A 26,014-nucleotide genomic window follows, 5' to 3' on the forward strand; every position below is an offset into this window, starting at 1 on the left:
TCAACATCTTAATTATTGATTTTCCCCTTGCGATCAAAATCCATTTGTTGAATGACTCAGTAAAATTATTTTTACATGTGAAGCTTTTGTACATTGTGTCAAAACAGGCCCTGCACCAGTGTTTTGAAGGATACCACAATAGATTTTTGACTGTTTGTTCAGATACAGAACTAATGTACTTCAGTTGATCTTCAAATTCTTCTACAAATGTACTCCAAGAAGATCACCACATTAACTTTTTCAGCTCTCCAAATTTTGGCTCAACTGACTTTTATATGCCTTACAAACCATCTGTGATGTGCTCTTGGAAACAATTGGCCAACAGTATCAATCAACCCCTGAAATAATTAACACAAGTAGAAGTAATTCAAGTGTATACAGAATAAAAAATAAAAAATAATGAAAGTGATAAATAATTACCTTTTGCATATCAAACATAAGTGTCAATCCTTCACCATCTGTCAAACCTAATGAATTTCTCAACAACTCAATAAACCATTTCATGTTCTAGTAGTTTCTCTATCAATCACTATCCAAGCAAGTGAATAGAAATGCTTTACTAAATCTTGTCCAAGGGCCACCAGTAAAATTTCTTTAAATTTTTCCTTTAAAATGTTCCATCTAGCCCTATGAATGGTCTCAAACTACTTCTCCAATCACTTTTCAAAGATTCAAAGCACACATATATTTTTAAAAAATTCTTTTATCTTGTTCCAATGCATCTTTAGATATGTTTACCACCACATTAGAATCAAGATTGGTAGCCCTCAATTGTTGATAATATGCTTTCAACTTGTTAAAATCATCAATAAAACTATCCTCTAGATTCTTTAAGATAATTCTCTTAATCTGCTTCATCTTTGTATAGCGAACATTAAGTGAAATTCTATCATCCGCATTCTTCCTCATATTTGTCACCTTGTAATTAGGGTTATTCTGAATTTTGTTCTTGAAATAGTGTGTTAAAGCTTGTTGAGTAGCTCTTCTATTCTTAAAGTATGGTTGACATGTATGTTCTATTGTCAAGGTCTTAACTTCAAATCCTTCACCTTTACCAACTTCGGATATCAAACACGTAAAAGAACATCCAACATCACATCTATATCTAACTCTAGTAGGGTCACTCTTAGTAACTTTAAGGCCCCTCTTCTTGACAATTAAATAAAAACTCACTAACATTTTTGCTTCATCAAGATCCTTAAAGCTCATTCCCTTTTCCAATTCTAAGAAGTTGTCTAAACTCTCATTGACTTTTCTTTTCTTTTCCCTCTCAAGAATTTTTAACTCATCACTATTGCAGTCACTATCTACATGCTCATTTTCATTTTCCTCTTCCTCCCTTGATTCACCATCAGTTACTGTATTTACTGTTGTAGAAAAATGTCCATTATGTTGACTAATGTCAAGAGTTGGGATAATATTTTCATCCTCCTCAACAATAAACAGTTGAAGTTTAAGCAGATTGGATTGAGTAAACAATGCATTTTTGTAGAGTTCTAATTCTTGAATCACCCTCAACTAGATAACACCCATCAAATGGCCCTATAAATAGCAATTGTTTCATCTTTATTAAAACGTAACTTTTCAGTGTACTCTGAACATATATCTATATGTGAGAGTAAATCTGGATCATACCTTTTTCATATATGAGTCAAATTTTTAAGTAGATAAGTTGAGGAGTAAGAAACTACTTTAAGGAACTACTTTCCTCCATAGTTAAAGACCGCATCAACCTTTTCAACCATTCTGTGAAGGGGTCACATGAAAAAACATAAAACAAATAGAAAATGACTTATCAAAAACCAATAAAGAAAATAAAAAGACGGGAAATCTTCAATATTTTATGTCAAGACAATGATAAAGAACAAAAAGGGATAAGGACTACATCGAGAATGCAACATCAAAAATAAAAAAATAAATAATCACTTTTTTGATAAAAATATCACATACTTAACAGCCATAAATACATTAAATTATGACATACCTAACAGTCACCCATAACATTATGAAAGTCAAAGAAAAATATACGAAATAAATGCTGAAAAAATAAGTCTTTCATTTGAGAGAACATTATAAGAAAACCCTAATTTGAGAAAAGCAAATGAAAGCATAAAAGTCATGCTACTTTAAAAAGTCACTACAACAAATATATGACACATGGAACAACATAGAAATATTAATATACATCAAATCGCGACAACATTGAAAAATAAAAAAAAAACCCTAACTTAAAATACTAAAAAGAAAAAATTTCTTACTTGAAAAGGAGTAAAATTACTTGAAGTCTAAGATTTTATCGTTTAAGATATTCAATAATGTTACTCCAGCAATCTGTGCTTTGTATCGGAGGAGAAGAGAGGGAAATAAAGAAAAAGAGTGCGACTAATATTGACTAAGGGTTTTTTTGGGTTAAAATCGAAAACTGAATTTTGTTATTTGATTTGAGTGGGAGTGGATTGGGTTATTAGGTTGGGGTAGGTTGGGATTTTTAATTTAGAATTAATTATTAGTTGACCAATAAAAAAAACATTATTAATAAAGTGAGGTTAAATTAATCCATTAAATAAAAGGACAAAATAGCTCTAATAGGTCGTATTTCGTGTTGCCCTTATTTCTCGTATTTCTCCTATTTCTATTTTATTATTTCTTATTCCTTATTTCTGTTATGTCATCCATCCCCTTATTTACTATTCTTTATCTTGAGTCGGGGGTCTGTCAGAAACAGCCTCTCTACTACTTCAGAGGTAGCGGTATGGACTACGTACATCTTACCCTCCCCAGACCCCACTTTGTGGGAATACACTGAATTTTTTGTTGTTGTTGTTGTAGCTATAATAGGTCGACGGGTAGGGCATTTCAGGCCCAATAAATAGATAGAGGACATTTTTACACCATTTCATATAATTGAAGGGCATTTTAGGCCCTTTTCCATAGATTAAATCACCTCATAAACATAGTTCTATGAAATTCTTTTCCCATCAATTCCAGACATAATCATCTAATAGAATTACTTATGATACTGTCGTAATCTAGAGTTGCTTTCTTTCTTTATATATTTTAGAAAAAATCACTACAACACAAAAACAATAGCATAAGGATAAACATCATTGCATCAATAATTTTTTTAAAAAAAAAAAACACGATCTATAGCAAATACCTTAAAACAACAAAAAATAAATTTAACACCACGGGCTTGTGCCTCAAATTCTAGGGCATACACGCTATGGATCTACGCCTTTCATTTGTACCCTGGAGCATTTTAGGTATGCGCCGCCGTTAAAACGAATTTGAAAGGACTGGTTGCCGCAGGGACATCCTAGTCATTTGGCAAGTCTACTGGTTCACAACAATGGATATCAGCCACAAATATGCTACCTGAGTCGGACCAACCCCCCAAGACATCCCTGTCTGAACACTGTCAAAATAACATGTTAAAAACAATTAGATGAATTAAATGGAGGTGGAAATAACAAGGACAAGTTTCATATGATGCTGGCATATTACTGCCAAACACTCAGAAATGTAGTACGCAGAATGTAGATCTTATACCAAAGTAAATTTTCTCATCATTGCTGATCGATTTCCATTGAAGAAAGTGCATTGGTGATTTGGTGGAAGTTATTTGCCGCAAACTAGCAAAATGGAGTCGGATAATTTGCATAATACATTTAAAATTTACTCATACCTTGCTAAATCCGAGCCAATTAGAATCTCCTCGATATGAAAACATTTTCTTGCTTTCTCGCCATCGTCCACAAATAACCTGTGAAAAAGTATATATCAAATGTTCTATTAAACAAAACTGTCATAGAAAGTACTTATATGGGTTGTCTAATTCTTGCAGGTCATACCTAATGGCTCCCTCGAGTTTCCCAAGAAAAGGAGAAAAATGAAAAGGGTATAAAAAAACAAATCACTACTTGAATTATTGTTATTATGAGGAACAAAATTCCAAATGCACCATGTATCATGTAGAGCATGGAGGTGATGAAAGCCTAGATAGATTACGTACAGAACCTTAAATTCACAAGTTATAAAACGTTTTGTCAAGTTGGCCCTCAAAACTACAAACTAGATGACAGTATCATTTCATGGGGCAACAGATCGCCGGGGGTTTCAAAAATGGCAATGGCGAATGGCCATGTGAAAGAACGACAGGAAAAAAAAATGCAGAAGGAAACAACTAAGAAATCTGATTTTTCAAAAATATTTGGGAATCTATGGTCAAACGCTAGTTAAATAGCAAGAACCAGGTATCATGTACAGTTTGCTTTATCCTTTTACTTTTTGAGAAGGTAAGATTTACTTTTTTGTTTTATGATTTTACTATGAAGGGGAAAAGGAGTAATAACATTGTAATCATAGTAGACGATCGTGTAATCTACCAAGTATGGGGAGATATTGACTTCCGACATTTAAATCAACTTTAGAGCCCTGGAAGAAAAAAAGAGGTAAAATACCTAATTTTGGTAGTTGTCTGCCACACTTAAAAACTACAGCAATCTCGAACTTTAACAGGAAGCACTATGTTGTAAGGAAATGAGGTTACAAGTTGGAATATTGAGAAGAGCTTTTGAACACGAATGTTTAGTAGCTATGCTGAAGTTTTACATCAAGGTTGGATCTAGGGAGTACTACGTTTTATGGAAGGGAGGATGTATGCTTGGAGTAAAGATGAAACTCTGATTCTCTATTTAGGATTCATGTAAACTGCGAAAGGTTTTTCATGAAATAGTCACCTCGTAGTCAACTCCTTGTAAATAAACATATTCAGGATCAATGGAAGAGAAAGCAAGTCCCGTTATCTGTAGCAGCATAGACATTATAGTAATTATAACGCAAAGCATAGCCATAATAAAGAATCATGAAAGAACAGATGCTTAGAAAGGATTTAGAAAAGGAACCCAAAAAGAATTTTCCTTGAGATCAAGGTAACAAAAATGAGATGAAATAAAATCTCGACCAGACAACTTCATTCAATTGTTATTGGCCGGACTTCTTTTTAGAAATTGGGCGAGGGAGGATTGACCTCATATTTAGAGCAGTTCATCCATCTTGACACTGTGGCCCACCTGCATTTGAAATGTATATTTGTACCAGTGTGTCAGGGAAATAAAATCAACTCTCTCACACAACAAAACCTGCCAGGAACTATGTTTCATATCACGACTCTGAAGCAAACATACAAAGCTGAGAAAATTATAGATTTTAATATAATTTGCAAGAGTGAACATATCCTAGTGCTAGAATTGGCAATATTCCTGTTTTGATGCTTTTGTCGGGAAACAATATTCCAAAAGCAAGAATGAATAGGAGTGATAGTGATTAATATTTTCTGAATTTTTCTGTTAGTAGAATACAACTTACCAGAGTTGATTAGGGCTCTTGTTAATTCAGTTTTATAGGACTTTTCTATTTCTAGTTTGTTAGGACCCTTTGCTACTGTAAACCTCTATTTAAGAGATTTGACATTATTAATAAAACAAGTTGGATTTTATCAAGAGAATCTGGACTTTCTCAAACAATTTCCCTGGTATGCAGGTATGCAGTTCCCTGAATGAACTGCAAAATTCAGCAATCATAGGCAAGTCACGAAACAAAAACAAGGACTTAGACCATAACGTTAGGTCTGACTTCCAAGTTAATCGTCCAGCGACTCGATCCAGAACTAGGGGCCATAACAAATTAACAATTCCTTTCAAAAGAATGCACAAGACAAGAAATATATGAGAAAATAGACAAGATCAAATTACTTAACATAGTGTATTCCAAGTTATCTGAAATTTGATTTGAGTAAAGTAAAATCAAAGTGAAGCCTTATAAGGAGATAACCTGCGAGGATCATAGACAGTCACAGTTCGATCAGCTCCACCCGCCGCAATGGTACCTTTTGAAGAATTACAGACTGCATACAAGTTATCTCCTACAGATCCACAGATCCGATGCACACAACCACCTTTTTCTTTCATTCGCAAGTCCCATATAGACAGCTGCAGCCAGTAGAGAGTGCCAAGAATGAAAAGAATCAGCAAAGAACAGGAAATTCTCTGCGTGATTCAAACATAAGAAAATTAAAAAAAAAAAAAACATGGAAACATTACCTGGCAACCTTCTGCAACTGCTAATACAGAATTTCCACCACCTAAAGCCAAATTTTGCATGAAGATAAGTGAAGATGGATACCACAATCTGCAATGTAATTTTCTTCCTCAAATAAATTTCTCAAAGACACTTGAGCCAAACAAAGAAAGATAGTCCAAAATAAAATTATTTGTCATCTGAAAGACCACATGTGTCCGAAATGCAATCTATGATCTTAGATAGTAAAGTTTCTACATATTGCAACCTGTAAACAATCAACTCAAGCTCACTAATTAAGGTAAGGACATGAATATTCAATTTTCATAGGGAGACATTATTGAAGATGCTAACTACAATGGGAAAGGCCCATGAGTACAAGAAAGAGTGTTGACGGAATGAATTCTATTCCTGGAAAATTTTGCTTCCATCTATCTATTTGTCTTTTGTCTAAGAGTGTACACATGGCATATATGTGCATCATTCCAGCAATTTCCTCTAGGATATTTTTATTTCTATATACGAATCAAAGAGAAGACATCACTTAATTTTTTATGCGTATGATTCTTTCAGGCCCTTCAAAAAACCTTTGCTTTTTAACCTTAAAAGAATGTCTAAAGGATTTTGGTTGAGCAGGACCAAGACAGAATACTTGGAGTGCAAGTTCAGTGATCTGTCGCATGAGGCGGATGTTGTAATGAAGCTGGATTCCCGGACCGAAGAGAGATAGTTTCAAGTATCTTGGGTCTATGATTCAAGGGAATGGAGAGATTGACAAGGATGTCACACACCATATGGGTGCAGGGTGAATGAAATAGAGGCTTGCTTCGGGAGTCTTGTGCAATAAGAAGGTACCTCCTAAACTTAAAGGTGAGTTCTTCAGAATGACGGTTCGATCCGCTATGTTGTATAGAGTAGAGTGTTGGCCAGACAAAACCTCCCATATCCAAAAGTTGAAGGTGACGGAGATGAGGATGCTGCAATGAATGTGTGGACTACTAAGAGAGACAGGATTAGAAATGAGGGTATTAGAGAGAATGTTGGTGTGGCTTCGGTAGAAGAAAAGATGCAAGAAGTGTGGTTGAGATGGTTGGTTTGGGCATGTGATGAGGAGGTGCACGGATGCCCCAGTGCGGTGTTAGAGGTTGGCTTCAAATGGGATGGAGGTAGGCTGAAGAAATATTGGAAGAAGGTGATTAGACATGACATGGAGCAGTTCCAGATTATTGAGGACATGACCCTAGATAGGAAGATGTGGAGAACGCGGATAGGGCAGAGGGTTAGTGGGTAGGGGTGTGTCCTTGCTAGTAGGAAGAAGTGCTTTGTTTGTATTTGTGCGTATAGTCCGAATGTTATGTGTGTCTTGTGGTCCCTTGTTCATGGTATTTTGGTGATGTTTATGATTTTCTAATAGATTGTGTATAGCATTACTTCATAGGTATCTTGTTTCTTTTATAATCTATTGGTGTGTTATCTCATTTTGTTTGTTGTTTCTATCTTTTCTATTATTGTTATTTGTCCTGAGCCAGGGTCTATTGGAAATAGCCTCACTACTTCATCTGAGGTAGTGGTATAGACTGTGTAAACTATACACTCCCTAGACCCCACTTTATGGGAATACACTAGATATGTTGTTGTTGTTGTTATTGTTTTAACCTTAAAAGAACCTAAAACTGAATAAAACTTTTATGCCTCGCTATATTAGTAAGACTCTTTAGTTTGAGCAACAAGTCACCCCAACACCCCACCTTGTCAAAATAAGGGCAAGCTGATGCTGATTTGTGTTGAGCAAGTAAGGGGAACATATACCATACTACTGCCATTACAATAGCAGTGTGCGCTTTTCTTTTTCTTGAATAAAATAAGTTTTTAGATGAATGTCGTAGCAGCAAGGTGGTGCTGGGGTGACCAAGAATGATGTAAATCAGTCTATGTCTATCAGTGACCTAGCAATTCTATTAAAGCATTCACTTCATAGACACCTTTTGATTTACACCAAAAAACAAGATAATGCAGATATTTATATTTCAGTCTGGGTAGAGTTCCGGATCTTCACAAAAGCATCTGCCATTTCCCTCAGTAAAACTGGAATAAAGTTAAAACATCTCAATTTGAAATAAATTCATGATGCCATATAAACCACAAAACAGATGCCGGTATTGCATTTTTGACTGCTTTGCCTCTTTCTTTAGAACCTTCAACTGTTCAGATCCAAAATAGTGCCTTGACTGAGGAAGCATTACCTACATAACTCCAAAAATGTTCAGGAACAGATTTGACAGTTTACAAGCAACTGAACAAAGGATAAACGAGGTCTTGTATCTTCAGTTCCTTCTTTAAGAAAAATGGATCTGCTACAGCCCACAGATATTAATACCTCTTTTCTACGATAAAAAATAATAATACCTCTTTTCTACAGATTTTGACGTGTAAGAACTGCATCATGGGCCACTTCTCAGGAACAGTTAGGATCAAAGGATTTCTGCTTTTAAAATCTTTCTCCAAGCCCACTGTTCCCATTTTCTGGACAAGCAACTAGAGTTTCTTTAGCAGTCTGTGACATGTAAAGACACCACTTTTGCCTGTTCTCCCAGACAACAGGCTCTTCAGCTCAATTGAATAGTGCAGGAACTGAAGAAATTGTCTTGTGCATTTTGAGCAAAGATAAAGAGACTAGGATATCCATGCATTATGACAAAAATAGAATTTTCTTGATGGACTATGGGAGGGGACTCGGAGCACTTTCCCGTCTTGAAGGGTTACATCAAGGATCGACGTGCCGTTTCTTTTTGCCTTGGTGATGGATGTTTTGACACGGCACATTCAAGGTGAGGTGCCGTGTTGTTTGCTTTTTGCGGATGATGTAATCTTGATTGATGAGACACGTAGTGAAGTTAATGCCAAATTGGAGGTTTGGAGGCAAACTCTGGAATCCAAAGGGTTTAGGTTGAGCAGGTCCAAGACGGAATATTTGGAGTGTAAGTTCAGCGAGGTGTCTCATGAGTCCGATGCGGTTGTTAAGCTTGACACTCATTCTATCATTAAGAGAGATAGTTTCAAGTATCTGGGGTCTATGATTCAGGAGAATGGAGACACTGATAAAGATGTCACTCATTGGATTGGGGTAGGGTGGATGAAATGGAGGCTCGCTTCTGGAATCTTATGTGACAACAAGGTACCTCCCAAACTTAAAAAGCAAGTTCTACAGAGTGGTGGTTAGACCGTCTTTGTTGTATGGGGCGTAGGGGCGGAGTGTTGGCCTATTAAGAAGGCCCACATCCGGAAGATGAAGGTGGCGGAGATGAGAATGCTTTGATGGATATATGGTTGTACTAGGAAAGATAGGATTAGAAATGGGGTTATTCGAGATAAGGTAGAAGTGGCTTCGGTGGAAGCCAAGATGAGGGAAGCAAGGTGTAGATGGTTCGATCATGTGATGAGAAGGAGCACGGATGCCCCAGTGCGGAGGTGTGAGAGGTTGGCTAGGGATGGTTTCAAGCGAGGTAGAGGTAGACCGAAGAAATATTGGAGGGAGGTGATGAGACATGACACGGAGCAGCTCCAGCTTACTGAGGACATAACCCTGGATAGGAAGTTGTGGAGGAGGCGGATTAGGGTAGATTGTATCTTATTCTTTTACTATTCCTTATCTTAGATTGTTTTATTTTGAGTCGGGGGTCTATCGAAAACAGCCTCTCTATCTCACATTTGAGGTAGTGGTATGGATTGTGTACACTTACCTTCCCCACACCCCACTTGATGGGAGTATACTGGGTATGTTGTTGTTGTTGTCCCACTACGAAGTTGATTTTCGCAACAAGAGCTTCCCACTGTTTAATGATGTGCTTCCAAATACCAACTCCATAGGCTCAGAGGTCAACTTTGTGCAACATGGATCATTTTGACCAAATTTAGCAACCATTACCTTCCTCCACAGAGCACCTTCCTCACGGTTAAATTTCGACGTCACTTGGTTTTTTTTTTTGTGCACTAAGATTCCTAATGCTAGATCCCATCTTCCTTGGTAGGTGTAAAAATTTTTGACCTGTTTTCTTTTTGTTTCCTTCCCATAAGAATTTCTGTCTTCCTCCAACCATGCTGGCATAGGAATAAAGATATTACATAGTTTGGGGGAGCATCTATCATGCTGTTTTTAAAGTCAGTCTCCCACAAAACACAAGGATTGCCTTTTCAACTTGATAGCTTCTTCTTCACCCTTTCTATGACTCCAGTCCAGATGGCCGCTAACTTAACAGCTGCAACAAAGGTGCATGACTAATTACATGTTAGGTAAAGATCCAATATTACATCCCAAATTATCAGCCAGTTCTTAAGTTTCTGGACTTCAGGAAAGAGGAAACTTTTGGCCAGATTTCTACAAAGTCTAGAGAAGGCAAAGTTAGATGATTTCTATATACTCAACCTGTCTACTATCTGTATTGCATATTATGAGAACGCCATCAGCATATGCACCCAAGGTGTGGCCTAGTGGTCAATGAAGTGGGTTGAGAACTTGAGGTCTCAGGTTCAAATCCCAAAAGAGATAAAAAACACTGGGTGATTCTTCACATTTGTTCTAGCCTTGGTGAACAAATTTACCTGATAGTTGTTGCTAGTGGGAGATGACAGGTATCCCGTGGATTTAGTCGAGGAGAGCCAAAACGGGCCCAGACACCTCTTTCCCCTTTTCAAGTGAAATGGTAATTTTAATCTTTGGTAAAACTAGGTATATACAACTCTATAAATTGTTTTTCAGATATTTTTGTGGAACTTTTCCTACACATGATGTAAGAACATCATAGGATGCTGGTCAGAGCCACCTCCCAAACCATCACCGTAACTATTGCCGTGCATTTTCTTTTGATTTTTTTCTTTTTTGGTTGATAAACAAATCTAGAGACATGCCAACACAAAGGCATACATACAAAGAGAGGGATGCAAACTTAGGACTCAAGTCATGCTATATATATGAGCTCCAGAAATATAGAACAGTTGAATTATCTTGACAGAAACAATAACTAATCCACAAAAAACAGCGTTTGCAGAAACCACTATTCAAATTTTCAATGTAATCCCCTCCTCTTAAAGTCTGATTTGTTTATCTCTGTCACAAGTACCAAAATGGGCATCTGGCTAGTTTACTGGTTTTATTTTTCTTTTTATTAGCAACATTGCCTAAAAGGCCAAGGTAACAAAAAATTCATGGTAGTACTAGTCTAGCAATGCCTCCAAGAGGGAATAAAAACAATCCAGGCTACCCAGAAAGGAGAAAGGATATATGACCAGTAGATGTATGATGTTTTGAGACATGCTGCTGTATATATAAACGATATCTCAAAATTGGAAAGCATAGTAGCAAAAATAGAATGAAAAGTTTGAGATTAGACTGTAAACGACCTATTGTCTCCGAAGCAAAGATAAGTACTTACGAACGAAAAGTACGGAGATGAATATCTTGGTCATAGACGTCAATGGTTTTGGAGAAACTGCGAGCCACAGCTGCCTGAGGCCAAAACCCAGAAAATACTGAGATACAGGCAAAAGGCAAGAAATATGCCACAAATGAAACACTTACTCTTTGCAACACACACACACACAGAGGATGTTAAAAGGAAATAAAAACAGGAAATGAATGTGAACAAAAGCAACCGTCTCATTTGCCTTCCATGGTTCAAAACATCAACATAAAAGTGCTTAGAGTTACTTTTACAAGTTTCAGAAAAAAAAGGTGTTTAAGAGTTCATTTGAATAGCCAATATGATATCAAGAATTACGCATTGTTTTAATCAGGTATATTAACCAACAAATTGATTAGCTTAGTAAGCCAGCGTCTCATGGAACCAAAGAAACCAATGTTATATTCAAAGATGAGAACATTCTGATGCCAGTCAATGCCATCATTTCAAATTTTTCCGAAAATGGTAGGTCAAAAGTAAAACTTCTCACAAAGCTGAAGGTTGAAAAAGGCAGACTAATCTATCTGGAAAAATCTCAGGAAAAGGACAGAAGCTACATTGAAGCAAAATGGTAAATACACAACAAGAAATGGATTGCAAACTAGTCAGCTGACAAGGACAAGGCCTCCCCTCCACCCCAATTGCCTCATTTTGCACCCACGGGCACAATACAATGGTTCTACAAACTAAATTGTACAGGAAGAAGCTGCAGATGTGAAACATCAGCATTAATGATCACAGACTCTAACGTAGCAGACATATGAAACCAAATACCATGGACTGTTGAGTGGGATTGAAGCACAGGCCTGTCCAGCTACCTTCTCCAACACCGCGATCTCGAGGAGAGACAGAATATGTAAGCCCGTTGATATCTAGAATGTGAGGAATTCATCAAGCTGTAATCCAAATATCATGCTAGAATAAATGAGGGAATAACTCATCAGTAAAAGTCATGGGTGGTCCACGTCAACAACATTACAAAAGTTCTCTTAGATCCACTCTAATTAGCAAAAGCATCAATTTCTCAAATCAAGTTGGTAAACTAGTTCACTTATATGCCAGATAATAGTAATCCAAACATAGCATCTTTACAAAATTCTTTAGGGAATTATAAGTAGCAAAACCAAACTATTAAGTGAGCATGTTGGACTCCATGATTGGTAAATTTATTTATTAACTAACAGCGGCCTTACACCTATAACAAAGGAGAAAATTTAGGTTTAACATGAGGTAAACCGGAAACTAAAATATCAACTCTGAGATTCTTCTAATTTTAACAGAATCCATCAGCATACAGCTAAGTACAACTACTACAACATACCCAGTATATTCCCACATAGTGGGGTTTGGGGAGGGTAGAAAGTACGCAGTATATACCACTACCTCATAAGTGAGGTAAAGTGGTTGTTTCCGATTGACTCCCGGCTCAAGACCAAACAACGTAGAAAAAGACAAAATATAAAAATAAGAAACAAAAGGTAGTAAAAAAGAACAAACAAACTGTAGCAGAAACAAGATTATCACCAAAAAATACCAACAACAATCTACCTGAAGCAACAAACAACTCCCAAAAACTCCAAGAACAAGAAACTACCTGTGAAACGCTACAACTACTAGCCCTCATCCTACTAACCTTCTACCCTAATACGCGTTCTCCACACCTTACTATCTAGAGTCATGCCCTCGGTAAGCTGTAACTGCTCCATGTCATGCTAAGCACCTCCTTCCAATATTTCTTCGATCTACCTCTACCTCGCCTGAATCCATCCATTGCCAACCTCTCACACCTCTGCATTGGGGCACCTGTGCCCCTCCTAATCACATGCCCGAACCATCTCAACCTCTTTTCACGCATCTTGTCTTCTACCGAAGTCATTCCCACTTTGTCATGTATAACCTCATTTCTGATCCTATCCATCCTAGTAAACCCACATATCCATTACAATATGTTCATCTCCACCACCTTCATCTTTTGAGTGTGAGAGTTCTTAACTGGCAAACACTCCGCCCATACAACATAGTTGGTCTAACCGCCACTCTATAGAACTTGCCTTTAAGTCAAGGGGACACCTTCTTATCACACAAGACCCTGGCTGCAAGCCTCCATTTCACCCACCTTACACCATTATGATGAGTGACATCCTCATCAATTACACCATTTCCTTGTATCATAAGCCCAAGAAACTTGAAACCCTGAGTATCAAGCTTCACTAGCACATCAGTCTCCTGTGTCCCCTCACTGAACTTACACTCCAAATATTTAGTCTTGGTCCTGCTCAACCTAAATCATTTAGACTCTAGGGTTTGTCAACAAACCTCCAACTTAGCATTAACTACTCTGCAGGCCTTATCAATCAAAACTACGTCATCCGCAAATAAGATACACCAAGGCACCTCACCTTGAACTTGTTGCGTCAAAACATCCATCACAAAGACATATTCAAAAATAAATAAGAGGGATACCTTCGTCACTAGCATCCAATCTAGAGACAATAAGGTGACCATAAGAATCCACGCTTCCCAGAATTGCGCAACCAGAGCCTGTAGAGAGCTAGACATAACATGAAGCTGTTGAAAGGTAAAGAGTAGATGCTTCAAATATGTAAAATAAATTATTTTGTAACCTAATATCACATAATAATGCCAATGCAACTCATGGAAATCAAATATGCAGGCATGTCTCCAGATCTTACTTTCACTTTCAGCTAGCACTATACTTTGGATTTCTGATCGATGTGGGCAACGATTGAGCACTGAAGCCTCTAGAACCTTCACATTAACAATATTAATAAGCTACTTCAAAAATCCATCTTGCATCATAATAGAAGAAAACAAGTTTACCTCACATTGTTCGGGAATTAAGAGGTCCTCCTTTCCTAGGTTGAGCAGTGAACTTTCCATTGGAATCTGTACAGTGAAAATGAAAAGAAAATAAAGTAACATTGCTTCTTTATCAAACATGCCTTAAGAAGGATTAGCCACCTAATAACCTTCAAACACGTTTGTGAAGTAAATTTATAGACCAGATAACTACAACAATTATCTCGATCTATCTATGTCTCGCTGGCTCTCCTAATTTACCTTCACGAACTGAAAATTGAAAATGGGTGAGTACGGTGGTCTCCTACATGCAAGTGATTTTGAAATTACAATCACTGGAAAGAGAATTTTGATTCCCCTCTCTTACATGGGTCAAGAGAATAATTACAACTCAATTTAGCTTACTGGAATTCAACAGACAGAGCAAAAGGGCTAACCAACAAACATCCAATGAGGGGTCCAATAAACACTAGAAGAACAAAAAACTGTAACCTAAATAATACATCATAGTATACCAAGTTTTGTTGTTTTTCACATGAATATATGAAGACTTCTTAAATACAAACACGAGGTTTAAAACATAGTTAACCCGAACTAAGTTATGTTCCAATTGAATACCTCAACTCCTAATACAATGTTTCAATTAGAAACTACATGCTCAAATTTTACAAAAACTTTTTATGTCATCTTCTTCAACTATACGCATCAACCTCAAGTAGAAAACATTTTGTTTTATGGATTATTGAGGAAACTGCGTATAATTGAATGACATGATATATTTTATGTAGTAAACTTAAGTACTTAACAACCTAACAGACAGAAGGAGAATACAGAGAAAAAATGAAAATTTGAATTGAAATATTTTATTGGGAATTGAGGTATTCAATTGGAATAAGGCTTAGTTAGTTGGACTGTCTAAATTAGTATAATGGAATGTATATGGCATTTTGAAAAGTGACTTACAAGAGCTTCGTAAATGCGGCAACCGGAAGCAATGTAGACGGAACAAGAAGAAACATTGCCATCGTTCATCTGCTCTCAGAAAATATAAAAAAGAAAAAACAGTTAAAAATTGAAATTTGAATTGGATATTATATAGGGGAAAAGTGAAGTAACGGACATGAAGAGCAAGACGAGTAGACTGAAGGTTGCCGGGGGATGGATGCTTAATTAGAGTGGAAGGAACCACTGCTTTCTTCAAACACTTTGCCTTCAACTCCAACATTATCGAAACTGCCTTTTTGTTTTTGTTTTGTTTTTGAAAAGTTTTAACTTTTTGTTGAACCTCTTCTTCAAGTTTTTGAAGCAAACGCCAAGACTTCTGGTTTTGAGCTCCGGTTCAATAAACCTAACAGGGGTAAAGTTTTGGATTAACCTCAAGGGTTTGTGGTAAGCATCTCACCCCTTAAGCTAGAGAGGTTAGGGGTTTGATCTTATCTCTGATGAAAAAAAAAATTGTGAAAAAAAATTTGGATTAGTCAGTTAGAAAATGTGGTGATTAGTAATTAAGAAAATATTAGTATAAAATAATTAGAAAACATATATCATTTTATCCCTAAACTTGTCTGCATATTTCCCTTTAAACCCTTAATTTCACGACTAATTATATAACCTCTTCATAACTTTAAAGTATACTAAATATCTACCATGATAGAGAGGGTGTATTCACTTTTCAAAAAGCGTGTGAGAAGAAAAAAAAGAATTTGAATCAACGTAATCATATAAGTGTCATAATTTTACTGGCAAAATGATTTGATGGACCTTTATATTGTGTTTATTTTGTAATGTGGATATTCCTACTTACATGTTTGTCATCTGAACCCTTGAATCCATTAAAAAGCAATATTTTAAACCTTTTGATCGTTGACCAGACCTGTGTGGCATTAAAATGGCTGACTAGAACGAAATGCATGCAGGCACGCGCCTAGGGTACGAGTGGGGGTCAATTTTTGATCAATTTTATATTAAAATGATTAAAAATAATATTAAAATTTAAAAAAATTAAAAAAATACTTTTTTCTCCATCTTTTAAATTTAAAAATATTTTAAAAAATAAAAATAAAAAGCCCCCCTCCTCCGTCCAGCCACCCCCCACCCCTACCCTTCACCCCCGTCCCCCTTCCAGCCACCCTCAACCCCACCCCTTACCCTCATCCAGCCCCTCCTCCCGTCCATCCACCCCCCACCTCCACCCTTCACCCCCGTCCCCCTTCCAGCTACCCCCCAACCCTACCCCTCATCCTCATCCAACCCCTTCTTTCCATCCATCCACCCTCCCACCCCACCCCACACCTTCACCTCCATCCAGCCCCCCTCCCCCAGTACCCTTCCCCCCGTCCAGCCACCCCTCAGCCCTCTTCCCCCATCCATCCACCCCACCTCTCACCCTCGTCCAGCCCCCTCCTCCATCCAACCACCCCTACCCCACCACTGTCCAGCCCCCTCCTCCATCCAACCACCCCTACCCCACCACTGTCCAGCCCCCTCCCCCACCCTAGCCCCGTCCAGCACCCCCACCCCTCACTTTTCATTGTATTTTTAAATTTTTCCTCTCAATTCAAATCTTTTCATATATTTTTTGGGGATTAAAATTTAAATTTGAAATCTTTTCATTTTTTTGTTTGGATTAAAATTTAAATTTAAATTGAAAGTGAGTGGTAGTGGATATTGAAAAATTATTGAATTTCATGAATAAGCTTGAAAAAACATAAAACTTTTGTCAATTTGTTAAAGATATTCAAATTTAAATATCAAAAATTCATTATGTTTGTATATATGAATTTGTAGTTAAAAATTTAAATTAGTTGGAGAAAATTTTTAACTATTTGAAATGAATTTGATATTTAATTTGTGAGCAAAAATAAAAACATGATTATTTAAATTTTTCTACAATTTATAAAAAAAAAATTATCTAGTTAAATTTATTTTTAATATTTAATTTCTTATGTAGAATTTTAAAAATGACATGAAATTTAATGTAATACCTAAAAATGACGTGGAAGCTAACATGACAGCTGACGTGGGGTGAGTGTGTTACACTCACCAAAAAAGTGCTTAAAATGTTGTTTTTTAGTGAGTTCAAGGGTTCAAATGACAAACATGTAAGTATGAGTATTCACATTACAAAACGAACATAGTACAAGGGTCCATCGAACCATTTTGCCTTATTTTACTTGCCAACACATAACTAATATAATATATTTTTTTTTAATATATTAACTTTTTTTTACTTGTTTGAATTTTTATTTAAAATAAATGAAATATTTGATCTACTTTTTTTATTTCTTTAATTTTGATTGTCTTTTCAACTTATTTTTTCTCCATTGCAAATTCTTAATTGAAAGCTTCCAAACATAAATGAATCAGTTCAGTCCTCTAAGCTTCTCCTTCTACATTTAGTCCTTTTCCTTCTCCTCCAATATAATTTTTGATCCGACATTACGAATGACCGGTGACTGAAATATATATTTAGCAGAAAACAAGAACCAATCATTAATTTTTCATCAAATAAAAATGATAGTAGTATTCCTATGCCAAAATCCAAGTTGGGTTCAAAAGATGAAATAGTTATTGCTCAACAACTTAAAATGCAATTTCACAACATCAAAAAGGGTGATTGTGAGACCATCGAATTCTGTGTGAAAAATTTGAATTCACTACCAATTCACTAGTAACAATTGGCAATCCAATATTAGAAAAAGATTTGGTTGTCCAACTTCTCGTTGGTTTGTCGAGTCAATACTCACTCTACCAAAATAGGATCTCATCAAAGTTTTCATTGCCCGATTTTTCAAGGACTTGTTCCTTGCTCTATATGTACAAGACATTATAGAACAACGGCAGCTGTAGTTATGGGAAAGGTGTATTGTTAAGAATTTTTCAACTACCAACATCACCGTTGGAGCAATCTAACTCCACAACATTCACCATTTGAATGAAATTGAGTGATAGGAGAGAACAAAATAGCAATTTTTGGCGAAGAAAGAAGAAAAATGGGGTTTAATTTAAAAATTAAGGGTATTTATTATTGTTGGATCGGGTTATAATTAGGAGTGGATCGGATATTAATAATTTTATAAAAATAAAATATATAAAATAATATATAATAATATTAAATGACGTGGATGAATCAAAAGACGCGTGCTCCAACAACGCCAGCCTTGACTTCTGTTAAGCTTCGCCGGGTTTAATTTAATATACTTTAAAGTTATTAAAGGATATATAATTACCCATGAAGTTAAAGGTCTAAAGTAAGTTATGCAGATGAATGTATGGGGGTTTAATTTAATATACTTTAAAGTTATTAAAGGATATATAATTACCCATGAAGTTAAAGGTCTAAAGTAAGTTATGCAGATGAATGTATGGTGAAATTATGTATTTTCTCAATAGAATAATAAAAATATTGAAGGGGAGCTTTGAAGTAACTAATAAACTGGTTGTCATATGATTAGAAGGTCATGGTGCAAGATAAAATTGCGTACAATACACCCTTGTGGTAGGACCCTTCTCCGAACCTTGCACATAGCGGGAGTTATAGCGGGAGTTTTAGTGCATCGAGCTACCCTTTAGTATTATTATGCATGGATATTAATTATTGTTTAACAGAGCATTATTATATGAGAATTAGTTACTCTAACCTAAGATCTTCACAAATATTCGATTGGCTTTTGGCCGTCGTCAATTTGAAATTTTAAATTTCGAAAATCTCATTCAAATGCGATTCATTTTAGGTTAATTCAACTCGATTGCACAAATTAATTTGTTTGATTTTGAAATTCAAAGAAGTAACTATTTTCATTTCAATTTTAGAACAAACATAATCAAAGGAATGAAATCTTAAAATTGCAACCTTAAATAATTATGACATTAACCCAAAAAACCATAAACTTGCATGCATAATGACATAGAAAATGGCAAAATAAGAGTGTAACAACACCACAAAAACTAGCTATTAAGATGAGAAAGTCCTAGTTTATTTTACGCGCAACAACCAATGTGGGACAACAATGGTTCCTTGTATAGTACTAATGACCTCTTTGGTCAAAATTGACACCCTCCTCGAGTCCAAGCTACCACTCTTGGTACGCAAACCACCACTCCAAGTCTTGGCTTCATGCGTCGAATGATTGGCTCTGATACCATGTAACAATCTTGGCCTAACTCGCATCCCAAAAGCTAGTTATTAAGTTGAGAGAGTCCACTAAAGAGCCAAATCAACTTCCAATTCAATCGATATGGGCAACACAAGAGCATAACAAAGAGCTTCAAGCATACATCAGATCCAATGGCCAACATCCAATAAAAGAGTTAGAGACGCAACAGGTATACCCGTCTAGGAAGAAAAATCAAAGGGGAGGGAATATTGAATTGAGATTTAGGTTTAGGCTATAAAATCTTAGAAATAGATTATTAGTATTTTTTAGTTGTGTATACACAATTTGATTTTTTGATTTCATTTGTAGATTTGTCCAATCATATACAAATTGAAAAATTATAATATGTCATAATTGAACTGTAAAGCAAGTTCGAAATGCATAATTTAATTTGTATTATCCAAATTACTTTGAATCAATTCATAAATTTGGATAAAACCAGTTTATTCACAGGGGTACCCTAAACCGACAATTTTTGTCTTTCAATAGTTTAATATTTGCATTGCTAATACATACTTATAATTTTTTGTCCTCATTCGACCTTGAAGATCGAAAAAATTATGAAGAAAAAGGGTGACAAAATCTAAATGATACATAATTAGGATTAATACATGATTTTTACTTCCGCTGTCTCATTTCAATTGGGCACATTTTATTTTATACGGTAATTAAAAATCATAAATTGAATAATGAATTTTACTGTTTTACCCTTTAATCATATTAATGACATTCATTAAGTATAAAAATGAACATTAAAATTATAATTGTTCACATTTGATTCATACTATTAGTGAAATAAAGTGAAAAAAATAACTTATTATATCTTGATTTAGTAATTGATCAATTAATATGAGATGTTTATTTTTAATAAAATAACTAACTAAAATGAAACGAAGAAAGTACACTATTTTTAATAAAATAACTAACTAAACTGAGATGAAGAAAGTATAAGTTACATTGTGCAAAAATTACTTTCCAGTCTAGTATACTGGTCAACTAGGAAAAAACTTATAATCAAATTAATTATTTTCTCAATCTCACGTATAACGAAAACTTTAATATACTATATTATTTTTTTAAACTAATTATAAAAATGGAATGAAAGGCTCTATGATTACAAAGAGTGGGAACTTTGGATGAGTAGTTAATCAAAGTACCAAATGAACATAGCCAAATAGCCAAAGTTCACAATTTTACATCCAAGAACTCTGGGTTCTCCATAAATCTTTGGGGTTAAACTATGATTATAAATTTAGGGCGAAGCTATTTGCTAAATCAGTGTATTTGTCCTAGTTTATAAAGTAAACATCTATACTTTAAGTTCTTTCTCATTTGAATTCTTTAACCCATTAAAACACAAAATTTTAAATCCTCGTATTATGTGTATAACTCACTCGTCCTAAAATAAATGGCATGTCAAATCTACATCATATAAATCAATGTCATATCATAATTATTTTTATTAATTATTTTTAAAATTTTTAAATTAATAATATTAAATACAAAGCAAAATAATAAATTAAAAAATCATTTATCTCACCTTCCTCCATCTCCTCTCTTCCTACGGTTGTCGCCGCCATCGCCATCTTCCTTCACACTATTTATGTCTCTCCTACAAACAGATCTGCTTTGACCAACACTAGTGGCTCCTCCTCCATAGACCCTTTCACTACCGCTTTTGGTATCGAAAGAGGTTTTTCCAACGCACTCCCAGTCCTTAGGGCTGGATATAACATACCAAAAATTGAATTACTGAATCAAATCAAAAAATTTGATAATTAATATTCAGTATTTAATATGATATTTGAGAATAAACTTTAAACATTTCAATATTTGAGATTGAGTTTGATACAACATATTAATACCATTTGGTATTCGACATTTATCGAACATCAAATTATTATATATATATATATATTAGTCAATAATCTCTTGAACCTTGATAATATATTCATAAAAAGTATAAAAAAGAATATAACTAGGATTTCTATTGAATATACTCTTTAAAGTTTAAATGTAATTTGTACATCTTCAATTTTAATATTATTTTATCAAATACCATACCAAGATTTAATTTACCGATTAAATCACCAAATCGATGTTTACAAAATTTTAATATTATTTAATCAAATACCATACCAAGATTTAATTTACCGATTAAATCACCAAATCGATGTTTACAAATATGATATGCAGTATCTACTCTCAAATACCCATTATCAAGTTATCGAATCGGAACTTTAAAAATACTGAACCAAATTTACCCAAACGCCCACCCGGCCGTCCTCCAACCCACAACCACCATCTCCACCCCACAAACCAGAACCTACCTACGGCTTTCCACCACCACAAACTCCCTAAGACGACAATTAGAACAATAAATTAATCTAAATTTTCAATTATAAATTCACATACACAAACACCCTAAGACGACAATTAGAACAATAAATTAATTTAAATTTTCAATTATAAATTCACGTACACAAAGATTTAAAATGTCAAGGTAATAACCATCATTTTTTCTGACAACACCTGTCATTTTGAAATAGTTGAAATGTTATTTTAAAAATTTTTGTATATAGATATGGATCGAATTTAATTGAGTTACTAATTTTTTGTAATTTCTTTTTTATTTTGTAATTGCTATCTAAAGAAAAAAAATTAATTGTGAAAATGGCGATAGAAGGAAGGGCGGGGTTGGAGAAGAATCCAGGGTTGGGTGGGGTGGGAGAAGATAAAGGGTGTTAGAATTATTTTCGAAGTATTTAAAATATTATGTTTTTGATGGATTAGAAAAATTCAAATGACAAAATTTAGTAGAAATATTCGCTTCACAAATTCAAACAAATAAAAAGATTCAATAGACATAAATAATCTTAAAATTTAGTATGATTTGAGCATGAGAAATTTTTTATTTTCTTCAAAATTTATTTCATTTTAATAAAAAAATTATAATAATAATAGTTGACAAAAAACATTTCATTTAGTGAAAATTATTTTTGAAAAAACAAAATTTCCTCGTACGATTCACATGAATTTTTAGACCTAATCCATCCATAAATGAACTAACAAGAAAACCCTTTTAAAATAACCAAAGCAACCAATCAATCCCCTTCCATTTTACACTTTCACTTTCAACATGGTCATAATAATTAAGCTTTCATGGCTAAAGGTATACTAGGTTTGGAATAAGCAACATATATAATGATGATTTGGCTAGTAAATTCTAACATGGCCCTTTTCTACTATCGTTTTATCGCTTGGCCCTTTTCTACTATAGTTTTATCGCTTTTGTTTTCTGAGAAATAACAGATCCAAAACCAACAAGCAAACCAAATTGTTGATAAACCAGGTTAGGAAAAGGTGAAATTAATTGAGAGATTCCAAGCAAAAAATATTAAACAGTAAGCAAATTCAAATTTGAGAGAAAAAGTAGAAAAGCCCTCAGATCTCATAGCTTAAAAATCACAGACGACTTGAAGTGATGCAACTCATTAGAAGTCTTTCATACATCACCATAAACAGCAGCGGCAAAGTGCAATGCTGAGGGAGGTAAGGAAGGGGAGAAAAAATAGCAGGTGCCGCTGATACTCAGGTGATGCACAAAGACAACTGATGAATCAACAACCATCACAGCGGCTCAATATACATAGATTTTCCATCATTGGGCATATTTAAAACCAAATAAAAATGAAGAAAACAACGAAGAAAACAAATCAAACAAACAAGGCATATTAGGGATAAATTAAAGTAGCGGAGAAAGCAAAATTAGGGTTTTATTTGAGAGTTTTGGTTGTGAGTTTATTTATATATAGAGGGAATTTGATGAAAGACCTAATGGGCTTTGGGCTTTATTTAGGCCCCGTTTACTTACTGGGCTGCCAGTGAAGAAGTTTGATATAAGATTTGAATTTTCAGGAATTGATGCACAATACAATTCTTTGAAATTAGTTTAAAATAATAGAAAAATTACATAGTTTATCTTTATTAAATTACATAAAATTCCTATCTTTCCATTAATTACCTAAGTCTTTTAAAAAAAAAAAAACAAATACATCAAAAACCCAAATTTTTATTGATACATAATTTTAATTATGTATCTCCCTTTGGCCTAGTTAATGTGTTATGCATCTCGATCAAATAGTTTCATAATGGATGTATTTCAGTAATTAAAATTATGTATGTCAACTTCAAATTATGTATCTGGATGCTAATTATGTATCCGAGTAAAAAGTGGAGTAATTAATGTTACCTTTTTAAGTTCAAAATTATGTATCTCAACTTCAAAATTATTTATCCTGATGCTAATTATATATTCAAAAATTGCAAAATAAAAAACTATTTGTAATTTAGAAAAAATTGGAGATAAAAATTAATTAAAGATAAACTTTTTGAAATTTATATAAGTCTTACAATAATTATAATTAACTTCTAAAACAATCCACCAAATATGTAGCTTGCCCTATATTATACTAGTTTGTAAACATCTCGTTACCCAATAGTACATTAAATGTTATATCTTTAATCCACGATAAATATGTGATAACAATTTTTTTTATATATATTATATGATATATTATGTAAATTTTATATAGCTTAATATCAACCCAGTGATTTAAAAGATAATTTTGGGGCTCGCCATGAGATGAGGCATTGATAAAATGTTTTAAGGTTTATGTATCGGGTTTAGTTCTATGAGGCTTATCTAATAGTTCTTACATAAATTGTGCAAATTTCTTAGCCAACATTGTTGATCCTCACAGTTATTTACTAAATGAATGATGTTTGGTATGTAACTTTTTTCATTTATAGAAATAAGAAAATTGAGAGTAACTAGGCTATTTATTATTTTAGAACGTCATGAGAATAAATATCACTTAATATTTGTGTTTAAAACACATATTCGAATTTTACATTTCACTTGTCATTGATCTTTATGTTGTTATCCTATATCTCGCAATTATTATATTTTATTACTATGTTATTTGAAATTATTTTTGTTTTTACGAAATAGTAATGTTTTTACTATAATATTAATAATTTATTGATTGTTTCTTTTATGGAGATAAATTGTACAGTATGATAATTTTATATTTTAAGAAATTGTGATTCTTTTATTATTTGACAGGTAAGATATTTTAGTTGATTTGTATTTCATAATAGTTTTTATATGATTGCATCATTTTTACTTGTAAAATGATGTTAAAAAATTATTTTGTACGAAAAAATTATTTTGTACGAGTTTCTTTTAATCATATTTATAGACACGTAATTTTTTATCATCCCTTAACTTACCTATTTTTAATATCAAAATTTTACTTTTTGTCTAATGTTTGTTTCAGCTTTTATTTTCATTTTTAGCAGGTTTTATTTGAAAAATTGTTGAAAGGATTCAAAATATAGAATTATATTTAGAATATATTTTATTTTTAAATAATAAGAGAATTTTCAGAAATATATATATATATATATATATATATATATTTAACTTAGATTTTAATAAATAATCTAGTAATTTTATTATTCTCTTAATTATATTTTATTTTAAATTAGTTATAAACTTTTCTTATATTTATGTTAGTTTAAAAATAGTTAGCTAAATATTTTTTATATATATTCACAAAATGAAAAAGGAAAATGTTATCCTAAAACTACTCAACCCCACATTCACTTCCTCACATCAACTACTTTTACCCCATTATTCCCACATCCCAAAAACCTCTCCATTACCCAACTTCCAAATCGAATTCTCTTTATTAATAAATAAGCCCACCTTTCCGTCTCTTAACTTTGTAATTTTATTATATTACCTCTAATAATTATTATATATTATTTATACTTTTAAAAATTAATAATATTTAATAAAAAATAAAATAATTTTTTATGACATGTTTACTTCAACTGATTCAATTATAGTTTTACTGTATTGTCCCTAATTAATTATTATAAATCATCTAAATATTAAAAAATTATTATAAAGTCATCTAAGTATTAAGAAATTAATAATATTTAATGCTAAATTAACTTGACGTCTTATATAAGGCCCATTTAATTTTTTCTCACAAGTATTTTTATAGTAATTTTATTGTATCACTTCTAGTTAGTTATTGTCGTCCTCCTTGCCGACCATTCAGCTTCTTGCTCCATCATTTTACTATATCATTCCCAATTAATTACTTCATATCGTTTATGTATTAAAAATTAATAATATTTAATTAAAAAAAGTTAAATAGACATCTACGACATGTCTGCTTCATCTACTTTAACCGTAAATTTACTATATTACTCCTAATTATTTATTGTAAATTATCTAAATATTACAAAATTATTAGAAAGTCATCTAAGTATTAAAAAAATTATAATGTTTAATGCTAAATTAACTTAGCGTCTTATATGAGATACACTTAATTTTTTTTCACAAGTATTTTTGTATAGTAATTACGTTATATCACTTCTAATTAGTTATTCTATATAAGTCAGTTAAGACATGTTTGTTTCTCTGCT

The 26,014-nt window shown here is 33.6% G+C and overlaps 1 protein-coding gene and 1 long non-coding RNA gene across 3 annotated transcripts; both read right to left on the reverse strand.

The window, feature by feature from the left end:
* Positions 1 to 3,017: 3,017 nt before the first annotated feature.
* On the reverse strand, positions 3,018 to 15,872 carry LOC107867656. 2 transcript variants are annotated; one of them, XM_016713995.2, is made up of 13 exons: positions 15,475 to 15,872; positions 15,318 to 15,386; positions 14,376 to 14,441; positions 14,228 to 14,303; positions 13,998 to 14,075; positions 12,309 to 12,406; positions 11,508 to 11,581; positions 6,102 to 6,189; positions 5,833 to 5,990; positions 5,030 to 5,072; positions 4,740 to 4,805; positions 3,686 to 3,763; positions 3,018 to 3,415 (listed from the first exon to the last, which is right to left on the reverse strand). In XM_016713995.2, the coding sequence occupies exons 1-13, from the start codon at positions 15,577 to 15,579 to the stop codon at positions 3,317 to 3,319; spliced, it is 1,098 nt and encodes a 365-aa protein (XP_016569481.1). In that variant the 5' UTR covers positions 15,580 to 15,872; the 3' UTR covers positions 3,018 to 3,316. The 2 variants fall into 2 exon arrangements, with proteins under 2 accessions (XP_016569481.1, XP_016569483.1); XM_016713997.2 differs by lacking the exons at positions 4,740 to 4,805; positions 5,030 to 5,072 and having other exon boundaries at positions 15,475 to 15,867.
* Positions 15,873 to 19,124: 3,252 nt separating this feature from the next.
* LOC107867657 lies at positions 19,125 to 23,297 on the reverse strand. Its single transcript, XR_001673261.2, has 2 exons — positions 21,051 to 23,297; positions 19,125 to 19,619 (listed from the first exon to the last, which is right to left on the reverse strand). It is a non-coding gene; the product is annotated as an uncharacterized LOC107867657 (long non-coding RNA).
* Positions 23,298 to 26,014: the final 2,717 nt, after the last annotated feature.

The sequence above is a fragment of the Capsicum annuum genome, chromosome 4 (genome assembly GCF_002878395.1).
Source record: "Capsicum annuum cultivar UCD-10X-F1 chromosome 4, UCD10Xv1.1, whole genome shotgun sequence".
Taxonomy (NCBI): Eukaryota; Viridiplantae; Streptophyta; class Magnoliopsida; order Solanales; family Solanaceae; genus Capsicum; species Capsicum annuum.